Source organism: Danaus plexippus, chromosome 28 (assembly GCF_018135715.1).
Source record: "Danaus plexippus chromosome 28, MEX_DaPlex, whole genome shotgun sequence".
NCBI lineage: Eukaryota > Metazoa > Arthropoda > Insecta > Lepidoptera > Nymphalidae > Danaus > Danaus plexippus.
The window spans coordinates 1,888,208-1,915,933 of record NC_083556.1 but is presented as its reverse complement, the minus strand read 5'-3'; the positions used below and the strand labels follow the sequence as shown (position 1 = coordinate 1,915,933).

At 30.0% G+C, this 27,726-nt stretch overlaps 1 protein-coding gene across 3 annotated transcripts in view; it reads left to right on the top strand.

Annotated features, from left to right (window-relative positions):
- The window catches only part of LOC116776205 (homeotic protein distal-less-like), a 99,396-nt gene that overhangs the window by 57,107 nt on the left and 14,563 nt on the right, over nucleotides 1-27,726 (top strand). For all 3 annotated transcript variants that reach the window (XM_061525255.1, XM_061525257.1, XM_061525254.1), the window contains exons 2-3: nucleotides 7,887-8,372; nucleotides 13,324-13,511. In XM_061525255.1, coding sequence (XP_061381239.1) covers nucleotides 8,045-8,372; nucleotides 13,324-13,511 — 516 coding nt within the window. In that variant the 5' untranslated portion in view covers nucleotides 7,887-8,044. The remainder of the gene's footprint in view (nucleotides 1-7,886; nucleotides 8,373-13,323; nucleotides 13,512-27,726) is intronic.

The window sequence follows — 27,726 nt, the reverse complement described above, 5'->3', positions numbered from 1 at the left end:
AATCAAACTATATTTCGTTGAAGTTACTGTCCAGGTTCCAAGTTTTAATCCCGCTCGTCTCAATGAATTTTTCATTTATACATACTTAAAGATTATCTAAACATTGCTTCGCCATTGTTTTAATGTCAAAACATTAAACGATTTCATTTCATAATATCAGACTATTACGCATATGCTATAAAAATTTCAATTCTTGTCTGCATTAGTATTTTTTTTTTTAATTTTCGTCCATAACGAAGCCGAGAATTAATTTCAATGCGTTGATTAATTGCTTGTTAACTTAGAAACGGCATTACAGCGTAAAATTTACAAGCTTACAAATGACTATTTATTTTTAAATGCTTTCTCTTTTAATCTGTTACAAGTGCCCACTAAATTAGTTTTAATTATGGCAACACATAAGAGAATTTCATAATTCGAATGTTCGGCCGCTATTTTGTTTGTATAAAACAAATGTCATTTTGCTTACACATAACTAGCCGTGGACTTTGGCATTGCGTTGACACAAGGTACTTGAACAGGACCTAAACATATCGTTTATTTTCTCAAACAAAATCGTCTATATAAAATGATCTTCTGATATAATTCTATTAAAAAAATACAGCTAAAATTCTTATTCTCTACAACATGTTTTGCAACTCCGTCGCCATTTTCATTTCATGTAATCATTTAGAAATGGTTTTTTTTTTTCTTTACATTTGATATTACTGATCGCTATCTCACGCGATGAGATAATGTTGCGTTCGTTACAAGTAGAATTCGTCTTCGCAAAGAATTACAGCGTCTAGAAATTAGGAAATTCATAAAATACTCATTTCATGAGCTACCTGTATGCAACTGGTTTAATTATCTTTTACGACTTATTACTGGTGTGTAATAAAACCTTTTTAAAAACAGATTAAAATTAAAAAAATATATAGTTTGTTTTGATTACATGAGAAAGTAAAAGAAATGGAATCTTTATTTAGTTTTAAATTTCTTTTTAATACCTACCTTAATATTTGGCCAATGGCTTGTGCCCTTCAATATAGTAAGTGCCTTTTATTTCATGTGTTCTGTTTAATTTATCAATTTAGGTAGTTCATAACACAAGCCCATTCTATACTTTAGAATGTTTATGTGTAAAAGTTTCATCTAAATTACTTCATATTATAGATATTTAATTTCTACTTGCTTTCCTATTGAGCCTATCAAAATTAATGATGTACTAAATTATATTTATGGCATTGTAGTTCGGATCCAAGGCTAAGTTGCTATAAAAAAGTTGTGATCGGTCTTGGTTTGTGAACACAAAATGGACAAACCGGGCCACCTCATTCGGTTTGATAAACCACAAATCCTCGCTCGTGAAGACAGGTGCGCACCGAGGTTAATCCCCGAGGCTATCGAAATTAAAAAACATCAAAATTTCAATAGAGAAGATGGCTGGAATCTGTCCAATACCTGGGAACCACTCCTTAAAAATATAAAATCCCATGTCCGTAACCACACCGCAGGAACTCGTGACACCGTCAGCGCATCCTGCCGGCATCCAGAGCGGTACGCCAGAAAACTAAGAAATCGATGGCGGTAGGTGATAAATAACAAGACCAACTGACAGACACTCACATCTCGTCTGCCCGTGATCACTCACACGTCGCTGAAAAGTAATCGAAACGTCGGGAGTATGTAGTTTTTCAAAATAATAAAATACGCGTACTTAGTTATCCGAAAAATATTAGTTTCATTGATATCATAATTTTCAAGTGCATATCACATTCGTGCGATCATTCTTTGGTAAACTAATTGATATATTGAAATTTTAATAGGAATATAAAAACCTAGGATTTCAATACGATTATATTCTAGGTTTCATTAAATTTGACATAAATAATATTTAATCTAATTTTAATCTTTCCATATAATTATTATATCTTAAACTAATTCCCACCGACTTACATTTAAACCTAGACATGTCTCAGGGAAATTTGTTGATTGTTTTAATGTGACACAAAGTTTCTTATTTATGGCCTCGTGATATTTTAGATATGTCTGAAACCTGTGAGTTATAATTGTTTTTCGTCTAATACAACATTATATATATAGTCTTACAATCCTATTAAGAACACTTCAGATGATTTTTATTCAGCAGATGAGGCCTTAGATTGTGATTTTCGATCTCATCACAGCGATTCGTTGATACACAAAATACATCCAAAAACGATTTCCCAAACGAATTAAGAATATATTTTCTTTAGAGGATCTCTGTCGATTTTTTATATTTTAATGAACTTACCGTAAACACTAAGTGACTATGTATTTGATAAAGACAACACGTAGAAATTAATTGTCTTTCTAAACGTATTTTATACTATACTTGCGATGGCTGTTGAGGATGTATGGGTGTTTGTCGGTCTATCACGCTGAGACCATTCAACTGATTTTTATGATACTTAACAGATATGACGTTCAGACAGCAGAATAAGACATAGGCTACACTTTATCCTGAAATTCTTCGTTTTTACTGTAAGATCACGACAATACTATTGTGTACGCGAAGCTTTTAGATGAACACACGGGTCACTTTATAAATTTAACTGGTATATAAACTTTAAAACTGACTAAATCGCATCTAAAACAAGTAGTGCATATATTTTGTATAAAAAAAGTAATTAACGATGAAACTCACAGACGGTAGTTAAACGCGGACAATATACTTCATACTTAATGTAATTTTATTTATACTCTGCATTTGCCTGAGGCTATTTTCTTTTTACAACGACGTCGTCATGCTCTTTATTAATCTAACTATCATCGGTCAATTAAAATTAATATTTAATTAACGATCACGATCAATTAAAAAATGCAACACTCGCAGTTCCTTTAACTTAGTATCTGTTTTAAACTAATACGTCGGAGTTATAAAATTTAACCTCTAACATTTAAACGTACACAGTAAACCGATCAAAATTATGTTATTATAATTTTGCTGTAACTGAAATCATGCTAAACCTACTTACGCTGATTCAGATAGTTTTAAATTAACTTTCGATTGGACTCATAATTCTGTATATTTAGTAAAATATAATGTTTAATTAATGAGATCTAAGATTTTCGCGAGTATTCATTTAAATGAAACTAGTGTTATTCGGATATACTACGCGGATTTTATTATTTAAACTTCGTCTGCCCGTGATCACGGTTGCTGCAAAGTAACCGAGACGTCGGGATTATGTAGTTTTTAAATAATAAAATCCGCGTAGTAAATCCGAATAATACTAGTTTCATTTAAATGTTTAATTAAATTCATTGGCGAACGGCCAAACTCTACGTATCTTTGGTGATGTGTGAGATTTTTGTAAAATACATATAAAATACTTTTTTAACTATCTCGTAAGTTATTTTTGTCCCGTCAATGCGGGTATCAATTTTATTAATACTTTATTCCACAGATAACGAACGTTATTAGAGAACGGTTGATCTAAAATTATTCCTATAATACCTAGGTATGAAATAACTCTTTCGATTTTATATAGATAACAAGTATAATGCATAAACATTAAAAACGTCATTGCTGAAAAATGTATGTATGTATGTATGTCATTATATGTAAAACAATTTATATTTTGACTTCAAACTATTTAGATTATATATTATATATATTTTAAAGATTATATGTGAAACAAATAAAGAAAAAAAATGTATAGTAATAAGATTTTTAAGATAATTGATAGGAAGTTATGATTAATATGTGGCACTTTGTTTAGTACGAAATAAAAAAAAAATGACAATTCTTTTTATTAATATGAAAAAAATTACAGAACATTGCGAAAAAATATGCACTGGAATTTGTGCCTTTTATAAAAAAAAAAATTGTTAATTCAACGACGTATGATTGTCAATAATTAAAAATATTTGTACAATACATTTAAAATTATTTTATTACATATGTACATATGTATATATGTATTAAAGTGAATGCGTTGGGAATATTTCTCACAATTTCTAAATAAGGTGTCTAATATTATGACATTAGCGACGCAACAAGTAGCCCGCCATTACAGTACGAATGTCAACTGTCAATAATAATGACAGCTAATACAAAATGGCCTCCCCTGACACGCAAAGCGAGTGTTTACCAATACGCGGGAATTACAATTATAGGTCCACAATAATAAAATTATAGACTAGCTATGACTAGGTCTTGTCCCAGCGCTGTTTTATGGTTATAATGAAAGTAATTACGAGCGGCGTTTGAAGGGGGAGCGTTCCTAGAATGATGCAAACTGTGCTTCCTATGCAAGATTTTTTTTACCTTTTATGGAAAATTTTTAAAAGAACAAGGTTCGCAACTAGAATTTATAATAAGTTACTTATCTGCCGGTGTCTGGCGGTATAAAAAAAAAGATTTTGTTTGTGCTCAGTCGGAAATACAAACGATACAATCTTGAATGAATGGAAATCTATGGTTGTGGTCGTACGGGATGGCGTTCCTTTGTTTTTTTTTCAGCGTATCGGACTTCACACGTAAGAAATTTATCAATTCAACACAGAGAAGAACTTTCAAAGTATTCAGATATAAATTTTATTGAAATAGAGTCTGGTAACGACTCGCTTTTAGAACCTTTAATAACGAAAAATATTAAACTGATAGCCTAAACATGATCGTTAGTACATATTTGCTCTATAGATGTTAACCTGCATTATCAAACCAAATTTTAGGTACAGATCCATAACCGTAACTTTTCATAAATTTAAAATCTAGTTAATATTCCACGTCGATAGCCCCAAAAAATTTAATATTTCGACTATTTCTCGAACATGAATAAGATAATAAAGCCTCGGTTTATAAAACTTGTATGGCAACATTTGAAAAAAAAAAAAATCTAATGTTACCATCAAACAGGCCGCCATCTAGCGGTAATAGTAATGATAGAGGCACCATGACAAATTCATTTTCGATCGGGCACGCGAACTGCTCCAAGATTTTATTGTCTTAACTAATTTACATTCTATATATTTTAAAATAACATTCTTTTTTTAAAAAAAAATGAAACTCAGTTTTATGTCTTATAATTAAATTGTTTTAAATATATTATCTGTTGTAAAAAAAAAAACCGAAGTAATATATGTTATGCAGATAGCAAATGAGCGCGTAAAATGCCTTTTTTTTCGTCTATGACATATTTATTTTGATGTAATTTTCATATACATATTTATGTCTGCGTATGTTTGTTAAACGTCACTTGTTTATAAATGCAACCTATTCACAGAGAATTATCGTTGAAGAATATTCAAAAGGCAATAAGGTTAATAAGTTACAATGAATATTTATACATTATTTTATAACATAATTATTTGAGATGATAATCTTTGATCTGCGACAACACGCAGCTTAAAATTTTAATATTTACCATCAAGGATGTCTTTAAAGAATCTGGGTGAAAGTGAAATAAATTTATTTTAATGACACAATGTAATACAAGCCTGAGTGTTTTTAATCTATTGCGTTATATATTCTGTGACATTTTAATTTGACAGATGAGACCATAGAGGATAGATTTTTAGTCTTTAGATATAATATACAATGGAAGACAATCGGGATGTGTTAAAATATATTCTTTATGATCATAAATAATTTAGAGTTAACTTAAATTTCATTAAGTTGCTTTGAAGTCTTTAAAATACTATTGTTCAAAAATCCCAGCCACTGATGCGTTGACTAGTAATGAATGTTTGATGGTTTTATGGGGATCCCATTATTTATGGGGCGCCGTTTTTCCCATGAGCCCTCACGATTTGCTTCACTTCACGTAACTTAAAATAAACTTGTTATGTAGATATAGGGCTTTGTTAAACTTAGTTCATTCTTGGGACCTAATTTTTTTTATCATCAAAAAGACTTAGGTCCACACTATTCATATTACACTTAAAAAATTTTTGAACGTTTCAGAAAATGTATCGATGATCTGTCAAATTGTTTGTTTGATGTAAATTAAGGATGTCATCAGGTTTAGTTATCTCGTGAATGCTGTTAATCTTTTTTAAAGTCCAATTTTGAGTTCAAAAATAAATTAAAAATGTTGTTGGCTGATTTTATGATTAATATCTCCTTAATCACCGTCCACTCACCGAAGCAATAGAAAAACAAGATGCAAAGGAAGTTGTAAGAAAAATTTTATACCGACGATAATTATAAGAAAATATATACGACTAGATATGAACGTTTTAACTTTGCTTTATTATAAATTATTTTAACTAGTGTTAGTTTACTGACACTTATTACAACTTTTATGGATACCATCCCTTTATTTCAGGATATAAACATCACATCGTATACAAACAACTAACAAGTGTTAAAAACGTATACAACTTATGTCGGTGGTCCAAACGTCCCTAATTTATTTTATTAGTATTCTTGTACAAAAAACTAATTGGCTATCTCAAACATGTTCGAGGAACAATTTCTCACAAAACTAACCCGAGAAAAGTTGCCCCACAGAACAAATGACCCCGGATAAATAACCCTTTTTCGGCAAGCTCTTTGAGTTAATTACGACTGTTTCATCCCATTCTAGCTGACAATAATATAAATACATCTGTCCCTCTCAGATTGGGTTCTTTCTACGACACGACGGCGCTTGTAAAAGGTCGGGTCAAATCGTTTTGTTACATATTGTTTTTTTTTTATGTTTGTTTGTGTTGATTGTCCGCCGTAATAATAATGTTTAGATCCAGCTAATTGGTGTTAAATTTTATTGAAAATTATTAAGATAACCCCCAACTGTTTGAGGAATCAATTATCGTGTTCCAAGTACAACCTATTTATTGCACGTGGCAAAAAAGGTTCCTGACAACAAAAAAACTATGCCCAACATACATCTGTTTGATTGTTTTATAACGTTATTTCGTGTTGTTTTAATTCTAACATAGACTATAAACATTGACATAACAATGTTGCCATTATATATAAAAAAAAAAATGAATTAAAAAAAAAAAAATTCGACACCTGTAACAGCACTCGTAAATATCAAAATATATACGAGCAATAAAAGTATATACATACACATCGCGATCAGTAACTCCTTTGACCCATTAAATAACCCCGTAAAACTCAAGATTAGGTTAATTTCCTACATTAGTATGTACGTTTATAATTGACAATAAAAACCGAGCGTCCGTAAACCTGCTCAGTGCTCGCATCTGATGCTCGGCCTGCATATTAACTGATGGCATTCCAACCCTATGACTTATAAGAATCGCAAATTAATATTAATGGTGCAATACATCTGCAAATATAAAAAAAACCTATCACTTGTTTTTTTTTTTTTTTATTAATATAATGATGACGTTTATATCCGCTAAGCCAAAACAGAGAGGACACGAGATAGATATTTAAGAACATCATCATGTATTCGTCAAACATTTGTAATTTATATAAGCAATTTTTATCAATACTCTCACAATAAATCTGAATATTAAATAAAAATACCATTTCAGTATTAAAACCGTGAACTTGTACGGATTAAATTAAAAATAGATTTTAACATATAAAAGGGCTCCGTCTTGATAATTTAACAAAAAAAAAATCCCGACAGCCTTCAAAATCATTTTATGGGTACAATTTTAATTAAATATAACATCAATACTATATTTATTACGGTGAAGTTAAATTCCATTATTGTATCGCTTTGAATCAATTGGGTGTGACGATCAAATTGTTTTCCCGAAAACCCTTCGACCTCCATTGACCCTGGACGCCGTTAGTTTTATAGCTCCAAAGACTTTTTACTTATTTGGTATCTCGTTTTTTCTTCATTAAAATGGTTAGAATATTCATGTGTAAGTGGATTCCTTTTGTATTATCTATATTATATTGTGTTAATGTACGTTTTTCGATGTTTCAGGCTCTGTAAGCGGCGTAATACCACACCAGCAGCGTAAATCCCTCAAAATTACACGAATTCAATCACCAAGCACCAAACCCGACACGCTGAGTTTCTCAGATCCCTTCGGGCCTCCTCAGTCCTCGGACGGGGGGGGCCCATCCACCCCTCAGCCCGCCATGACCACCCAGGAGCTAGATCACCATCACCACCTCGGTGGATCACAAACACCCCACGATATATCCAACTCCACTAACTCAACGCCCACTAACGTCTCATCGAAATCAGCCTTCATAGAGCTTCAACAACACGGCTATGGCCCCTTCAAGGGGGGCTATCAACACCCCCACCATTTTGGCAGCCCGGGTGGTCAACAGAATCCCCACGAAGCCTCAGGTTTCCCTAGCCCCAGATCCTTAGGTTATCCATTCCCCCCCATGCATCAGAACACCTACGGTTATCATTTAGGATCCTACGCCCCCCAATGTGCAAGCCCTCCGAAAGATGGTGAGTATATACTTAAATAATAAGCGTAACTATATTTTTTTATTAAACTATACTAATAAAACATAATTATCGGTGGAACTTATGATATATATATTATATTTTTTTTGATAAAGTTATATCTGTGTCCCGATGTAGAGTGTAGGAAAATATATACAAGGACAGAATATATATAGACATATTTTAAAAGCAATCACAAATAAATATGTATTATAAGGTGGAAACGTGTTATTATTTGTGTTAGGTGATGTCATATACGACCTGTAATTTAGAAACTTTTTTGATTGTTACATTTTTAATTTTATATTTAGGAGCGGACGACACGGTTTTACAGAAACGGGAATTACACAGATATATAAGAAGATAATTAATTGAACATATTTCTATGAAAATCTATAAAATATAAAATAAAATACTAATTAAGGATTTTACTTACATTTGGCTAACATTTTTTACTTTTTCTATCTAAATATTTATAAATCGACGCAAGTTTGTTCAGTCCGTTGTCACACGATTTTTTTTTTATGTTTTTATAAAAGAGATCCATGTAAAAAGTTTTGAATGTCCAACGGTAATAGATAAATATAGAGCCGTCAAAACAATGTCGCCCTGTCATGTCTCCTCGCTGAATACGTTATGACTCTACCCTACAATTTAGTGGTGTGTGAATTTTTAAACATTACACGGAAACACCCTGTATTACGTTGTTGCAACTTTCTACTGACAGGCTGTTATGAAATGAGTATAGAAGTTTTCCTAAATGATTACATTGCATTACAACTACCATACATTTGGTCAGAATTCATTTGATACAATTCTATATTTCTTATCTATTAATGGATTGCATAGATTATAAAAAATGTTTATGAAACAATATCGTAGTGGTTCTGACGTTTAAATCTTTTAGCGCCCTGTCATTTTGAGCCAGTCACCTAAAGCGTTCCATTTTTTTTTTTTATTACAAGCAGCCAGTATTATCTAATAATTATTGATGCCATATATATAACCTATTTCAACACGCAACGTCAAATAAAAAACATTAACTGCCAAAGGAAATTGAACAGTAAATTAATGTCTTCCGATACACTGTTTCCAGGCATCTATGAGCGCTCGAAGGTCGATTTTCCTTTGTCGGTTTTTTTGAAATTTTATGAAGTTTCTACTTCGCTTAACGAAGGTTATACGATAGAGAAAGGATTTGTATGCATGTTTTTGCTAGCAATACGATTTCAGTATCATTTTGGGTTCTTTTTATGTGTTCCGAGCTATAAAAATAACGTTTTTATTCTCAAAGTATCGGCCTTTTATGATCCAACATAAACAATTAAGCAAAATTATTCAAATGTTCTCAATAACATTGTCTTCGAAGCAATAAATTTGAATCAACACAATCAAATTTCGTCAACAAAATTATAAAAATACACCAACGCAACATGACCCTCCCGATGTATCTTAAAATCGTTACGATAGAGTTCCTTTTTAACCGGTCACATTTTCCACTTCAAATACATAATTGCCTTTATTACAACGTGTTAAAGTTCATATTGTAATTACTTTAAACTTTTTTTATTATTTTAATCTCTATTTGATAAAAGTAGAGTCCAAATTCGTATAGCATCATTCGGTCATAAATCTTAGCCATAGAATTGTTTTTGTTAATTATATAATTGTTTTTAGCGGTTTATTTTGTAGGTTTGTTTGTCAATTACGTAACTTAGAGTAGAATTCTTCGTTTTTTGTCACTCTTCAAGTATTATTTTATGTACAATATATTTTTAGTTCTTTTATCGCCCCCAGCGCTGCAACATACCCATCATTATAGATAGTTTTAATTATTACTGTTGTTTTCAAACATTTTTCGAAGAAAAATCCACGCTCGAGGCCCAACACGTGGGTACTATCGATGACAGAAGTATACAAATATGTTTTATATATATATATAGATATATTAATAGCCGTTATTAAATATATAAAATCTTTAATATTTTTGTAATATTTCTTAGGAAGTCAATGCGTCGTAAAGAAACTAAGAAAGTGTAAGATTTTTCTATGATACGTGCTAGCAGTTGTATGCAAAATATAATAGAAAATACGTACATTTATAATTTGGCTCTCTTTGCATTATAATGCATCGATAGCACTTTTCGCATATACATTAAAATAATATACAATATGTTTTATTTTTATATAATTAAAACACTTTTGTGACCGCCAGTCGACCGTTTAATGTTCCTAAGGCGGTGCCGGGCCTCTACGAAACTTTATCTTCTATCTTTCCAAAACGTAATATCTAAAGCACATCAAATATCGTTATAAAAAAAAATTGGGTTGAGATATTTTTCATAAATTTTCCTTCTAAATTATTTTATATATATGTTATGTTTCAAACAGCACGTGCTGTTGTTATTGACTATCTAAGTATTGTTAATTCTTTAATCATTTAATTCTTAATAGTAACAATATTATATAATATTTACTTCAATTCAATTGAATAAAAATATTTGTTTCACTTACTTAGTATTGCTGATATTAACTATACTAATAACCGTATCTTCGCAAAGAAATATTTTTAACTATAAAGCGATATACATAAAAAAAGGACATAGGAATCATAAATGTCTGATCATATACAATTCTGAGGACGGTAGGAGAATATTTAATTGAATACCTCCTGAAATACTAAATCAAGACAACATCTGATTGTGGCTGAATAGCTGATGACAGATTAAAAAAAAAAAAAAACATTTCCAAACGGTGTAACTCTAAAACTAAATCAAACTTATAAATTTTTACATCAAACACTCATTCGCGAGGGACGATTATGTCGTCAATGTATGCAACACGTTGTGCAGGGAGTATGATACTAGCGGCGTGGAATGCAGAGAAATACCAACATTTCTTTCAAAGAAATATCAAGCAAAGACATCGCATGCATTTGAATAAAAAGAATTCAACCCTGGTATACACAGGGTTAAGTCAAAATCTTTGTAAATTTTCATTGCATGGAATCCCCCAAGTCGGTCTATGTTGTATAAATCCAATATTTAATCATTTTTATAAAAGAAATAAAATTTAAACCGGTTCTGGTGAAAGTAATTAAAAATTATAATAAGATTCTCAAGATTTCTTCGTTCGTCTTTTTGTGTTTATAACATAGGATATTATAAGGTTAAGCACACACTCGCGACAGTGTCGATAACCCGACCAATTCATTAACTTATACAGTGACATTTAGTTGGACGTTTTAATTCAAGTCCAATTAGTGTATTAATATCTTAATATGGGTATAAATTATAATGTATGTCTTATTAAAACACACTGATGGCGGGTTGTAAACTTGCGACTCGTCTCGCACATATAAGGTTTCGATGATTTATAGCGTTACAACCCAGCGACAGTTTTGTCGCGTGTGTGACGAGTCGGTTTTTTTTGTGGACGGCTAAATTTTTTTTTTTAAGTTGTTTCATTGCTTTTTTTGAGTGTTTCGTTTCATCTCCGTTTTTCGGTAGGCGGTTCATAGGCGGGGTTACGAGGCTGCGTGCCAGATGAAACATCGGGCTTACACTAAGCTGATTCTGATAGGATTTATATATATTTTTTAAATATTCGTGTTACGATTTTTTTATTTATAGACATATGTATGTTTATAAATTACAATATTGATTATTAAACAATATTTATGTACTGAAAATTTTAATAATATATTCATCATATGTTACATAAAAGTAACAATACGAGAGTTGTCCATTTAGGTTAATTACAAGTATGCTATCATAAAGCAATACGTTTACAACGGTTTAATTGAGTACCGATGTTTAAAAAAAAAAACTATCGACAAACCACCATCACTAAACCTATCGACAAGTAACATCACTGCGTGGGTGTGTCCGTACCTCAGGCTCGCATTGTTTTGTCCGTCTGTCTGTCTTGAATGGTTTATACAGCCATGGGAAACCTCATTCAATGGATTATAAGAACCATGGAATATCCACGAAAGTTTATATAAAAACCAGGAATAATATGTGAAAATAACAGCTCGTAGACAACCTAATGGACACTTAATCCTTGACACGAACATTGCAGTCATAAGAACAATTTAATTTCAAGGGTATATCATGGATCATATATTTATACATAGAATATAAACATCGTGTAGGTCATAAAGATGTCAAATGAAAATTCTACCGAATTTATTTGGCTGTAATCCATATCAGTACAAACTGCTCAGTACAGCAGTGAACAGGCGATATATCATAGCTAGTCATATTACAGTAATAAATTGCGAACGGTTGAAATACAGAACTATTATAGCTAATTTGAAAACACATGGACGAAATTTTGCTCAGAAAAACACTTTCGAACAACATCCGAGAATTGAGTGGTGTAAAAAAAAAATATATAACCACTAAATTATAAAACCTTTAAAAAATAACAAACCTCTTTGTTGAAATCAGAAAAAGTATGAGGCAAAAAAAAAGTACATCCAAAATGTCGGACGTATGTTAACCAAAAACTGGGTGTCGGTTTGCGATCGGATCGTACGATACACTGTAATTACAACTTACCACTGACTATTATCAAGTAGCGGCCCTTCATATTTTACAAAAGATGCCATGTATGGAATATTTATAAAGAGGATTTATTGCTTTAGCGTTTGTTGATATACGGTTTTGAATTTTGGCGCGAAATGTCATGTTCGTGTCATAGATTATAAAAGGTGTCCGGGGCCTAGTGAAAAAAAATAACACCTGCTTGTCTTTTATCGGAATATGACTTTAATATTTTAAGTTCAATGCATACTTCTCGTTTATTTTCATTAAAGATTAATATATGAAATCGTTTTTTATTATTTGTTAATTCTGTCGGCTTTCGAGCTACTGATGGTAAACATACCTGATAATACTTTGCATCAAGTCAAAGTTCTCGGTTCTCTACATAAAGAACCTCTTTGCAGAAAAATGCGGCCTCTCAGATGATCCCGGTTTACGTGTGAATGGGAAGGGGAAGAAGATGAGAAAGCCGCGCACGATATACTCCAGCTTGCAGCTGCAGCAGCTCAATCGACGGTTCCAGAGGACCCAGTACCTAGCGCTGCCGGAAAGAGCAGAGTTAGCAGCTAGTTTAGGACTCACACAGACTCAGGTATGATATTCTCCTTTGCCTTACAATACGTCAAATGAAAAAAAAAATGTCATTTTCCAATTTCAAATATCCCGATACTTTCACTGGCACAATACTAAATATATATTCAACTTTAAAAAAAAAACACAACCGACATCAAAGTAGTAATTATGTCGCGAAGCTAATAATTAAACGAGCGTCTATGCACAGTTATAATTTTTATACACCTAAATAGATGCCATGACAAATGAGACTTTATTATGTTGGAATAGATTACAAAACAGCTCACTGTTCATTCAGTAGTATTAAAGACGAAGGCTATAATTAAGAGACAGAACTTTTTCATATCTAATCTGTGACGGATGGCGTTTAGAAATATATTTACGTTTTTCCCTGTTTTATTTTTTTTTTATAATTTTTCTTTCCATGGAATTTTATTGTAGATACATTTTTAAATTCGCGTATAAATAATATATATATATTGATAACGAAATAAAAGAAATACCTGCGTACTTATAATATATACAATAATTTTACTGATACATTTTTTTAATTACGTTGACATAATACGTTATTCAAATCACACAAAGGCTGATAACGTTCAACCTGTGTATCGAAAATTAAAAAAAAAAAAAAAATTTTTCGCGCCAATCTCACAACTATCCGATTGGTCTCGTAAAAGATTGATTCGTCATGTGTCACCGTACAGAATGAATAATCGTACCGCGGCTTTGGAACCTATAGAGTTTCTCTTACTTTCTATTTATTTTAATATAATATATATATATACATATACCCATATTTATGTATTAAAGTCAAGCGCACATATCAATTAGTCGACCATTAAAACTGAATTCTAAATACCCTTTTTAATTAGTGATATTTTTTAGCACATATATGTAAAATTAATTACGATGATTGAGAAATTAAAAGGCTTCGTACGTATCCGGTTTTAAAGATAGAAAAAAAGTATATAACAATAGGCTTTTAATGTTAGCTACGTTTAATTGCTGTTTGTGACGGAAATCGAACCGGTGACCTTAATGCAGGATATGTAGGTTTTAGCTATGATCTTTAATAACAATTATGTGAGAGCAAAAAAATATGAAACAGTTCGAGTCCCTTCTATACATACATACGTCTACATGTTAACGGTTTTGAAGTAATCTTTAGTTAATTTTATTATAATTTAATATTTCTCGTGATTGTTTGTACGCACTTTGATGATCCCGCGTCTTGTAGTGATGCCATCTAATATTATATCGATGAAATTTTTATCGATTATTCTTTAAAATACATAACTCTACATCATTCGTTCTTATTATTTTTGCACTTCATATGATAATGTCTGTGTCCTTGTGTTTCCTGAGTACGATTTTAATATTGTTTTACTATTAAACTTTAAAGCTACATATATTCTTTACGATAACTAACAGCACAACACTATTTGACCCCCGTTTCCTATATCTCGATTCGATTCTTCATTAAAATGTGTAAAAAATGCTACAGCTATCTCTTTCCAACAAAAACATAATCAAACCATTCGGGCATCACAATCGTAATAAATACATCACACAACACTAACCTTTATTACAATGTTGAAAGATACGTTTTTTGTGTCAATAAATCTTTCCATTTGTCTAGGTGCCGTTTATTATCCATTGTTCCTAACTTTAATCAGTCTGTGGCATTCTCAATGGCTTTTTAGTTATGGAAATGTTATAAAAAAATAATCTTATATTTCGTAATAATGGAATGATTGATTGATCTCTTTAATTTTAATATAAAAGCGTGTATTACAAATGACTTTGTCAATTGACGCAGCCGTTAAGAATGAGCACTTATTATATTCGCGCCAAAATAAATGTCAAATTAATGATTGTTTGACATAAGAATTAAAAAAAACTATACCATTACGACAATTAATAATAAATGAATGTGATTTATTATTTAATTAAATTAAATAAAAACTCTCAAAGAAAAAACCGTTCTCCAAATTTATAAAACATGATCTGTTATTATTGTCATTGGATAACATTGAAAAAAGAATGACACTTTTGGCGCCAAACGTCGAACCAATAAAAAGTCAAAGCACAGATAACGCAGGAGCCGATCTGTCACACAACAATAGATAAAAAAAAGAAAACAAACCATAAAGGCTACCGCAGTCGAGTTGAGTCAAAAAAAACTCATTTGTGATCGGAAGGCGTCAGAATGAAATGATGATGGATGACCGCTTTAATTCGAATTATATGAATGATGTGTGTGACGAAACGCGGGGCTTCGTATTATTTCTAGTAATGTTATTTACCGGGTTCGCGCCTTCTCTATGCTTTAGTTTTGAGGGAATAAAAAACTCGTCTATGACCATTGTTCGGCGAGGGAATGTAATTTAAACGCTATTTTTTAATAGATAAAAAAATGGAATCTCAGTTTTATCCGCGATGTTTTTTATTGGATGAAATTGATCTGGTTCTACTTTATATTCAGCGGGGAATTTATTATAAAATCGTTCGCATACAAATTATTAATATATAACTTTTATATTATATACGAGAAAAAAAATCTCCGATAACTCAGTGATTAACCGGAGATATTACATTTGTATAAAACATATATATATATATATATTAATTATTCTCTTAAAATTCTACAATTTTTGTACCATTGAATGGGAAGCCATACTCTACAATCATTTAATGTTTCATTATATTAGTTTTGGCTACATTTAGCAGTTAAACTTTCATAAATTCAATAGAGAACAAATGAAGAAAAAGAAAATTTAAAAGTATTATGTCCATCGAACAATGATCTGACCCAACATCGAACTGCAAATACGAAGTCACTCGGCGCTAATATCTTTTGTAAAGCTGTTATTATCTTAATGAAAAAAAACGCTACTTCAACAGGAGCCATGATTTTTTTTATAATACAATTGTATTTTAAAGCAAGTCATTAGATTTGATTCCATTGGTCGGTCTTAGATCTTTGACAGCCAATCAGAGGAGTGAATTTGAATTTCGAAAGTCATCTTTCCTAACATTCGACATGATGACTTTTGATTTTGACACTACGTGAGATATAAGTTCAGAAACATAGAATGAGAACCCTTCATAGAGTATTATTGGACTTAAAATATAAAAATGTAACCCTCTCATATAAAATGCATATAAATTTAAATTGCAAATATATCAGAATTAGAACGCATATCTTGAATTGAGTTATATATGTTCCGATTCAAATGTTCATCAATATAAAACGTTTCAGTTGTTTGTTAACATGGAAAAGAGGACGACAAATTGGAAAATTGTTACCAATTGTTAACAATTAAGTGCAATTGAACAATAAATTATGTGATTGTTAAATACAGACCGTTTTCAACTAAAATGTGAGAAACTAAAATTTTTTTTTAACAGTCAAGGATGTATGAACAATTCCTTTGTCTGTTAAATACTATAAACGCGGCACACTTGACAGATACGCAACTAGTTTATGATTTATTAAAAAAATAAATTAACATTTAAATACGAATTAATAATGTAAATAGATAATTTATAAACATTAAATTCCGGTTAATTTAATTATCAATAATAAATGTTTAGAAACAAGACTACCCACCATGATTAACACATTACTTAATAAAATATAAGATTTTTAGACGAAACTATATAACTAATACACTACATGCTTTGTGTAAGCTATAAGTTTAATTAAATATCATATTAAATTCTATACCTAACAACTCGACATTACTATTCAAGACAATTAAAACTACAGTTGAAGTTGTTTGAACAGTGTAATTAAAATTTTAACTGCAACCAACTTCTGAACTAAAATTATCTTGCTTTACCTTTAATAACGTACTACGTATATATCTGTTCGTCCATTACGGATAAACTCAAAAATATATCAAGCGATCACAAAAAAGATGTCCAGCACACAGTAACGTTAATAATCCAATACGGCATCTATCAAAATATGAAAGTTTCATGAAAAACAATATAAAAATAAAATAAAATTTTCATATTAAACGAGCGTTATACAAAGTTGGTTAATTCTCAAGAGGAAATTATTAAACCAGATCTGATAGACATCGTTCCAATAAATTGTGGAATATCTGGTTCTAGATCCACTTGCTGATGGATGGCGGGTGACCAGAATATTATGAGTATATGAATAATTATATCAAAAACCTTCACTCCGTCTTATATACTGGCAACATTAAAATAACCGACTTCAAACGTGGATGATATTAATCTTCAATTCTACCGAAATAAGTAAATTGATTTTTTTTTTCCCAAAAATCTTTCTATATTTTGTTGTAAATTGAAACCTCGTAACATATTTTTGTATGGACTCCTGTAATCTTTACAGAGTAGTATGGAAACTACATCAAAATCGTGTTAGTAGTCCGAGAGAGAATCACGATCATGAGAACGAACATACAAGATAGGATCTTGTTTTAATGAAGCTCATATTTTTTATTAGATTATTCATAAATTTCACAAAAATTTACAGTCAAGCATAGCCGCGGGCATAGTGTTGTATAATTATGTCACCAATAATGTTATATATTGTTTTTTTTTTAGTAAATAAAAAGATATTATTTTTAAATGTTATCAATCAAGACTCCTTGTTTCAAAATAAATTTTTAATCACCATTTAATTATAAGTTGTATACATTAAGCGATTTAATTTAATTTCTTAATTAATCTATTGATAGTAGAGTAAAAAAATAATAATAGTACATCTTATTAATTGGTTTATAATTTATATTTCAATTGAAATTAAATTAATATAAAATATATTAATATGTGAACTATATTTTGAATGTAATGTACGTGAATTAAATAGGAAAAATCAATTAGTATAAGTTTTTCACTACTGGCAACATTGAGCGTGAAGATAAGAAGTGTTGCCAGTGCAAGATGAGTAGATAACTCTAAGGACGAATACTATTGTATGCTAATCTTGGGATAGATACTGTAGTGTGTCCATTATTTATTAAACAATAAAATTAAGTAGACATTATTATATTTATGATTTATTAGAAGATACACTAAATATCGATTCTAGTTATAATATATATATAATCAGTTAATATAATTCATCAAAATAATACAATATATATATCACTATAGGTTGTATATCAGTATAGATAAAGAATGACACGCCATCCCAATGTTTGTATAAATGTTTGTGCGACATAGAATCAATTAAAAAATAATATATCCAACAATAATGTCACAAGATGGTCACAGTTCCGTTTCGCTGAATGATTTAGTAGGTAGTGAGCCGGTACAAAAAGCCGGCGGGCCAAGGGAAAACACGACTTCAATTGTAATACTTCAATATTTAATATAAACATCACTGCCAACACAACGGCATTAATACAAACGTATTGCCAACTTACACATAGCGTACGAGCAAAAAGGCGTCGATTTCTTTTGTTCGGATAACCGAGTTGTAAAAAATCATACTTTGGCGTGCGGCGATTAATTATATTTTGATTCATTGCTTGTGACCTCTAGTTTGCGGGTTTAAGATTTCTTTCTTCCTGAAAAATTTATATTGTTTCTGTTTTGTAATACTTCTTCGTATATTTAAAATTGTTAAATTGAACTTTTTTTATTAAAATACAACGATGTAGTATAGTATGATCGCGTCGTTGATACGCATGTACAATGTCGGACCGACGAGTTCACGCCGACCTTGAGCGAGAAAGTTCGAAATTTAAAATCTGACATTAACCGTCCAAGGAGGTCGAATAATAATTAACAATTATACGTATCTATCCGTCATGCATACCGAGTATGAAACTTTAATGGCTGCAGTTTGTTACACTCGATTTCTAAGACATCCCGACCTTGAACTGCATCTTGTTAAATGCAAACTCTTTAAATATCTATTCTAACTGTATTTTCGCGCGCTCCTCGGAGCGGAAACATTTTTTTTTCTTGACATTTCCTGTTGTAGTGATATGGTGTTTTTTTTTTCAAATTCGTTATTCTTTGTTCGGAAATTGTTTCACCTTTTGCGTCATTGTGAAATGTCTTTGTTATTGCGTTCTGTTATTCCACTATCTAAATATTTAAATATTATCAGAATCGACTTTTATACTTATATTTATTTTTTTAATGAATTAATATAATTAAATATCAAACTTCGTTTAATATTCAAAATTTCAGAGCGACATATAATTCAATAGCACAAAAAAATATTAATTCAAACAGAATACTAAATTGGCATAATGATGTGATTCCTTTGCGGGCTTGATTTATGACATTTGGTTTCAGTGATTTTTCCTTTGACGCTTTTTTTATATAAAATATTTGATTTCTCATTTATTTATGATTGTTATACATATAAATCTAAACACCTGATGCGTGTGCAATATCTCTGCTATGTTATTATAATATTTCAATGATTTATCATAGTCGATGCATTTTAACTTGAATCCAAATGCATTTCATTATATCTGGTACGGTTTACAAAAACATATGTTTATATCTTATAAAATCAACAATAATAATAGTTTAGTCCTTATGAAAATGCACTTATATATATTTTTTATATATTCGTTGAGTTTCGTGATAATTAAAAGTAAACGATATGTATAAATGATTTTTTAATCAATGGATAACATAATTTTATTTATGAACAGTTTAATGTTAATAACTCAATTAAAATGAAACTAATAAATAAGTAAATTACTTAATTATGTTACATATGTATATATATATTTATATTTTGCTGTCTGTCCTTATATTGGCGTTGTGTGTATGAATTGTTTCTGTGTGCGTTTCCTGCAATTAAAAACAACTCCGAGGTTTATTAAGGCAATATATAAATAAATATATATATATGTATATAATACACATTGTTATAAGCGCTTCCGCCGGTTTTCCCATTTTATATAATATCTTGTAATATATATATATATATATATATATATGAAAGAAACATAATATTATTCACAAATAAAAATTCTCCTAAAACCACATTTCACAACATTAAAAACTTTTTCGTGATACATTTCAAATGGATTCGATTATTTAATCTGTATTCCGCATCATACCAAATATGAACATTCTGCCAATGTTAAACAAGAAAAATTTTTATCCCCGTGGAATGTACTGAGGTTATTTTGAGCGCCATCTTTATACTTCTACATTGTCAGTTTAAATTTCAAGTTTATTTTAAATTTCGAATTACGAACTGTACAGATGTAATTCCAAAGTTATTTTTTAATGCGAAACTAAAAAAATCGCATTAGAAAACGTCAGCCGTCAATCTGCGTTCTAGCATTCTTTCGAATACATTTCGTAACGAGCGTTAGAGTGCGACGGAAGATTGATTCCATACGTCAGAGAGAGACGGATGAGTGACTAGAGCCTCAAGGCAATCAACGTTTACTTAGTACGCGTTTTCCATTAGAAACACCGTGCAGCTAATCTCCTAGTAACTATTAGAGGTCCGAACGTGTGTCGGACACAGTGTCAGCTGTGTCTCTAGATGAGTGCGCGTTGTTTTCTTGATTTCCAAGAATTTAATTCTTTTCTTTCATGTCAGCCTGGTACTTCGGTTGGTGCAAATCCTTTAGAGGAAAATTGATTATGTCCTGGGATATATTTTTCTTTACACGATAAAATGTATATAATTTCTTCATTATAGTGTTGTACCAAACCAAAATTCACACCAATCGATATAATTGCTTGGTTAATAATGAAAATTACTCTGAATTATTGAAAAATTAAGTAATTTACTTTATAAGCTAAAAAATTATGAAACGTTACGCTATTCCGGCTGATATGTTATTATTAATTTAGGCTTTATACACATCTCAATAAGAGTTATATTGACGTTTATCGATGTAGGAATAATTTCATAAAAAAAATACCAAAATCATTACAAGAAATCACTAATCAGTATTGCTATACAAGAAGAACGCATTAAAAGATATTAATGAGGCATCTTTATTTATCTTTAAAGATTAAAATGAAAATATCATACATTATAAAAGATATTTTTTATTAAATTCTTTTTACGAGTTAAAAATGAATACCCTTCGAAGGGAAAGTAACGCGACTTTGACTTTTAATTGACATTGATAAAAACGAGCCAAAGGTAAGGGTTTAGCAATAATTTTGATGTAATGGCGAGCGGGAAATTTATACTGATATAATAATTAATATCTATATATATAAGAATACAGACAGACGGATATATATATAACAATATCGTTACAATCCCTTAGTACATATAGGTATGTTTATATTGACTTATGAATTGTATAAATAAAATATATAATGGGAGTTGAATTAAAACTTAAATTATTATTGTGTTTATTATTTATGTTATAATCAATATTTTAATCAAGCATTGTTACTGAAACATCGAAACAATTTTTACCGCCAACATCACAGACGCTGACTTTCTATGTATTTCAACAAAATGGCGCCGTTCCGACGGTTTGTGACTTTCTAGATGTCTATTAAGGATTATGAGATTACATATAACGTACTTGTTATTATTATTATTATTATTATATATTAAATATTTATTTATAATATATCATATTATTTTACATTATTGATTATATCCTAACGAAAGTTCTATTAATTACGTTACAAGATTATTCCTTTAGAATTATCTATAATCTATATTGTATTGTTCTGCTATATATATATATATGCATATGTCTAATAGTTGTAAGTCAGAATATTTTTTTTTATGTGCGTTCAAATTACGTATTAAATAAAAATAAATTAAAATTAATGTTAAAGTATTATTAGCCCGCCAGTACTCGTTTTAAAGAGGCCAAAGAGACCGCCTCGCCATTCATTAAAATATATATATAAATATTATATTGTATAAGAAAATTTTAATTTTATATCATGATATATAAAAATAAACCTGATCATAGATAGAGAAATCTTTAATAGTAATGAAAATTATTCTCTTAAATTGTAATATATTATATCTCAATGTTGTTTTATTGTCTCATTGAGAAAATGCGGGCGAAGATATTTGTCAAAAAAAAAACATTTATTTATGTATAAATTTTTTATATGAACCCGCATTTTTTGTATGCCATTAAGATATTTTGAATTCCTCTACGTAAACAGCTATACACTACACAGATATTACTTATAGAATCATAGCTATTACGTAATAATCGTTGAATTAAAAAGTATTTAATTTATGATTATTAACCAAGGAGGTTTTAATTGTTTTTTTTTTTAACATACACTAACATATAGTAAAATGTATTTGTATATATATACATACATACAAATACATTTGTGGCCCCACACAGCTTGATTAAAAAGCAATAATGTCATTATCCAGGACTTGCAAAAAATATATTAAATACACACACATTAAAACATTCACATCATAGGAATATGTGATCTATCCCATATTCATAGAGACTATATTCCCGTGAGATATTTTTAACATAAGCAGATGCGCTGATATTATCAATGACCGATATTTGATGTGATAAGTTAAATTAGTTTTAAATGTTAGGTAAATGTCAATCAATAAGTTATTTTTAGTAAATATAATTAAAAAAAAAATTATAAACAATTTCTATTAAATAAATATGTCGTATTTTATTCATTATTAATGTTCTCACGTAATGTCTTCATTACTTATCTATAAACAAATCGCAAACAATAGCAGCCATCTTGTTCATAGACACGAAATATTCGTAGATTATCCTGCATTTACGTTTGTTTTTATTATTTTTAAACATGTCGTCGTTATTTCTTTATATTTAAAATTTTATATCACAATTTTATTGCTGTAACAGTTCGAGGGTCGATGATTTCGAAACTTTGACATTTACTCCGCGTATTAATAAGTGTTTTATATTATTATTATTATATATTGTTTAATTATTTATCAATTATAATGTTATAATATTAATATGGCTGAATCCGTTGGACTTGTTTGTCTTATATTTTTTAGTATGAATGACAGTTCGGTGACATTAGGAGCGTTCGAAAATCAAACGTTTAAATTTGAAATTGGAACAAATCTCAGCTCTCGTCGGGGAATAAGTAGGAAGTCCCGATTAAACCCGTAATGTGCTCAAGTGACGTCCTCGTTGCTATCACCGGTGTGTTTTGAGCCCCCTCCTCATTTCCACCTTACGTTAGGAGAGGTCAAGTGAATTCGGTCGCTATATTGGTATGTTTGATGTCCATTTTATACTGAGCCGCTGTTGTTGAAGGCGTGTGTTCTAACAGAGGTCAAGCTAATCTAGCCACTATATTGGCTCGATTGATATACCGGATGCTTGCTTAAGACGTTGGTACTTGTAGGTTAGACTTTTTGTCGGTTGTGAAACGAAATATTAGCCTTCGTTTTCTGATCCGCTAATGCAATAAAGGTAATCTTAGAGTTGAGCAAAAAATAAACAAACCATCCACAGATAATTAATCATCACTTATACATTTTATATCATAAGAAAAATAAAGCCTATCAGCTGTAAGTGATAATATTGTATAATATCAATGAATTCCAAATTTACAAACAGACATACATCAAAGATAGCTCATGAACATGTAAGCGATTACTAGGATCTTTGCCATAACAAAAAAAAAACTCCCTCAAGCGTACAACTTTTTCCTACTTCCCTGTCATACTACACACTAACTATATGCAAATTTGGACCTTACGTTTTAAATATAGGGTGTAAATTACATTGAACCCTGATATCACTATACCAACGTTATAAATGATCAAGTTCACAACTAATTAACCACTAATGACGTCACAAACAAAAAATACATCAATCCATCGATCAATCATATATATGTGAAAAAAAATATTTTAATATAAAAAAAATGTGTTCATTTCCGAACGATGATTCTAAATGATATTATATAATCTGTGTAATATAATAGAATTATTGAAATTAAAATATATATATATAACCGTTAAATTGTGATAACATCCAGATAAATGATCAAAAGTATATTTATTTATATAAGGATTTAAACCTTAATATATTATATAAGTCATCATCTCTCTAACGTGAAGCTCTGTTGTGGTTTCATCAAAATGAATTCAGTAATTTCAGTCTAAAATACGAAAACACCACTAATTTCCGTTTTCTTTCTAAATAATACACTTGATGTATACGTGCTTTGGAAATCGTGTTTCTTCAACTTACAGGAAATAATAAAAAAAAGAGATTTTGACGGGATCTCCTTATTTTTTATATTACAATAATTTATATATATATGAAAATATAATATTTATTACGACAAATTCAATTAATAAGTTATATTTTACGTTATTATTAAGTAAAAAAATTCAAAAAGAAATGTCTCTTGTATTAAAACTCAATATATTTCACTTTTCCTTTAATATTGCTACATTTCATGTTGCTACCGATAGATGGGGGCTCATAAAAATCAGATATCGAGGCCCTTATAAGAAAATAAATGCAGTGCTAGATTCTAAACTATATATTTTTTTAATATAAAAAAGTTATAAAATCCAAAATTATTAAGAAAAAATATACTTCTAGGTTGAGTTATGAATAATTGAAGTTTATTTTTTTATATTACACGAAAATACAAAAGCTTTTTCTTCAATTCTACATTATTTAGAAAACATAGTGGGATAGTATCTTTAAAGATACGATATAACAGAAGTAATCTGTAAACTTACTATACATTTTTAAAATAGCATACAATGCCAACCAAATATCTGTGTATATAGAACTATATACTTATATAAAAAGAAATATATTAAAAGTCACAATCATACTAAATATGAATATACGAAACATTACATTCAAATGATTTTTATAAAATATTCTCGTGTTGTTATTTCATTAGTTTCTGGACGTCCGTCTGCGTCGGAGCCGGAAATGTCAAAACTTTAATTTTTGTAAACGTCATGCTCAGCGGCTTTTGACTTTGTAATGTATTATTTATGACTCTCACAATCTTGTGTTATGATTTATAAAAAAAAAATTAATTTTTGATATCAAATGTTATGTGCGCGGGCTACTGTTGTATTTTTTCTATATTAAATTACATACATTTTATTTAATATGTTATAAATGTACAGTTTATTGATAATCTCACGATAGTGAAGTTATAACGTTTGTGCATCGAGCGTGGTTACCGAACGATGACGTCACGCTCGCGTGGTTGCTACGACCATTGTATGGTGATACAGAATTCACTTCATACCAGTCTTTATGACGACGGCATAAGACAGATCCGCCCGCCGCAACGGCCGAAGCCGGACTGGTAGTTTCGTTTTAGAGTAGTTCTATTTTCAAATTTGAATGTTTTTTAAATTGCTTTTTTATTGGACTACAATTTATGGCGGCCCGCGTCTGTTTTGCCGCCAAATGTCAGTACGGTAACTTAATTACATTCTTACTTTTTTTATATTTGTTTTACATTGATTGCATAATGCTCATCAATTCTCATTTGTTACAGGTACGTGGGGGAGTTATAAATTAGTGTTAGAAAAGGTTTGTGGACATGACAGCCACTCGTACATTATTCATTTTAAGCGTTTTGATCGTTACGTATATCAAAAGCTAGGTTCTATCCACAAATTATAGCTAACGACCGTCATCCTGTCGAAATTGACAAAAGCTGATATTATTTCGCCACATTTTTCCCACTGGCGTAGTTAATAGACAAGATGGCGTCGTTACGGACGACACACACGATAATGACGATTATCTTAAGTGTGGCATCGGCCTTAGATGCATCCGCAACGAACTTGCCCTTATATGACATTAAAAATATATAATTTTCAATCCATTTTTTAATATAACAGAAAAGCTATTCGACCTTTTTCAGTTATTCTTTTAAATATAAAAAATAAAATAAAAAGCGCCTCATGAATTTAAACATCGAATACCAATTTATAGAATCCGCGAGCTCGCAGATTCTCTTCGGGAAGAGGGATCAGGTTGGTCTGGTGTGTTTGCTTGCGTATATCATACATCTTACAAGTCATAGCCAGCGAAGCGTTTAGTTTTTAACTTACAATTTGTTTCATAGATTTTTATTTATTAACCGCTATCGTGTTAAATGTTAATTAAGTTCCAGTAACTTTGAACTCACCACAAACATAGCTACTAAGACAGATATACAATCAAAAAAATACAATTTACCAATACACAAAAAAATATATTCTGCCATACTTTCAATGTAGGTACGAAATGATTTTTTTTTTACTTACATAATGAGCGAATGAGTAAAAGTAACTTTTTTTTTTATAAAACAAGTAAAGGTCAAAGTTAACGATTTAATGTTGAGTAAGTGGGTCGTCGGCGTGTTGTAAGTCGATTTTTTTATTATTATTATTTTAATTCACATTTTTCTTGTTTATAATTGCAATATTTTGGTAGTACATCAGTTGTAGACAACTATTCATACAATGATCCTATGCTCATGATTTTGAAATATTTATTAGAGTAACTATGAACTTATTATATTTAAGTCAATGCTTGTCTTTTTTTTTGATCACCAAAAATAACATTTGCTTTACAAACCTTCATGGTATAAATCATTAAATGTATGACATATATTGTTTTTAGTATAATAATTTAAAACATAGGTACAAACATTTAGTTAATTTTAAACTATATTTAAAAAATATATATTTTTTTATTATTTTTAAATTTATGTCCGCTCTAAATATTATAAAGGCTATGCAGCATATGTCAATACTAACGTCGAACGCACGGTCCCCTCTATAGGGGTTATAAATTAATTGTATTTATCCTACTATTTATTATGAGGGCAGGTTTTATTTTGATAAAATTAATATTAATTCTTATATATAAAATAATAAAACGAAATAAACGAAAATAAATGCCTTTAGAATGCCGATAGTCATTACACTAATACCTACACAAAATTCAATAAAAATTTCAACAGATAAATCTTAAAGGTATCATATATAAAAATATTGTATGATTAATATATATATATATATATTTGTTTCAAACACAAAAAAAGAACAAAATCCAAAGCAATAAAATCATTAATTTACATACGTATGTATAGATTATGAACGATTTGTAACGCCTGATCTGGATATAGATATGCTTACCATTAGTTTTCATAACTACATACGAAGCGTTTCCCGTTTGTCATTCAATAACCTACGTTAATAATATTTTAGAATTATGAATGAAAAACTATTAACTCTCCGTATGCAGTGTAACGATATAAACTTGTGG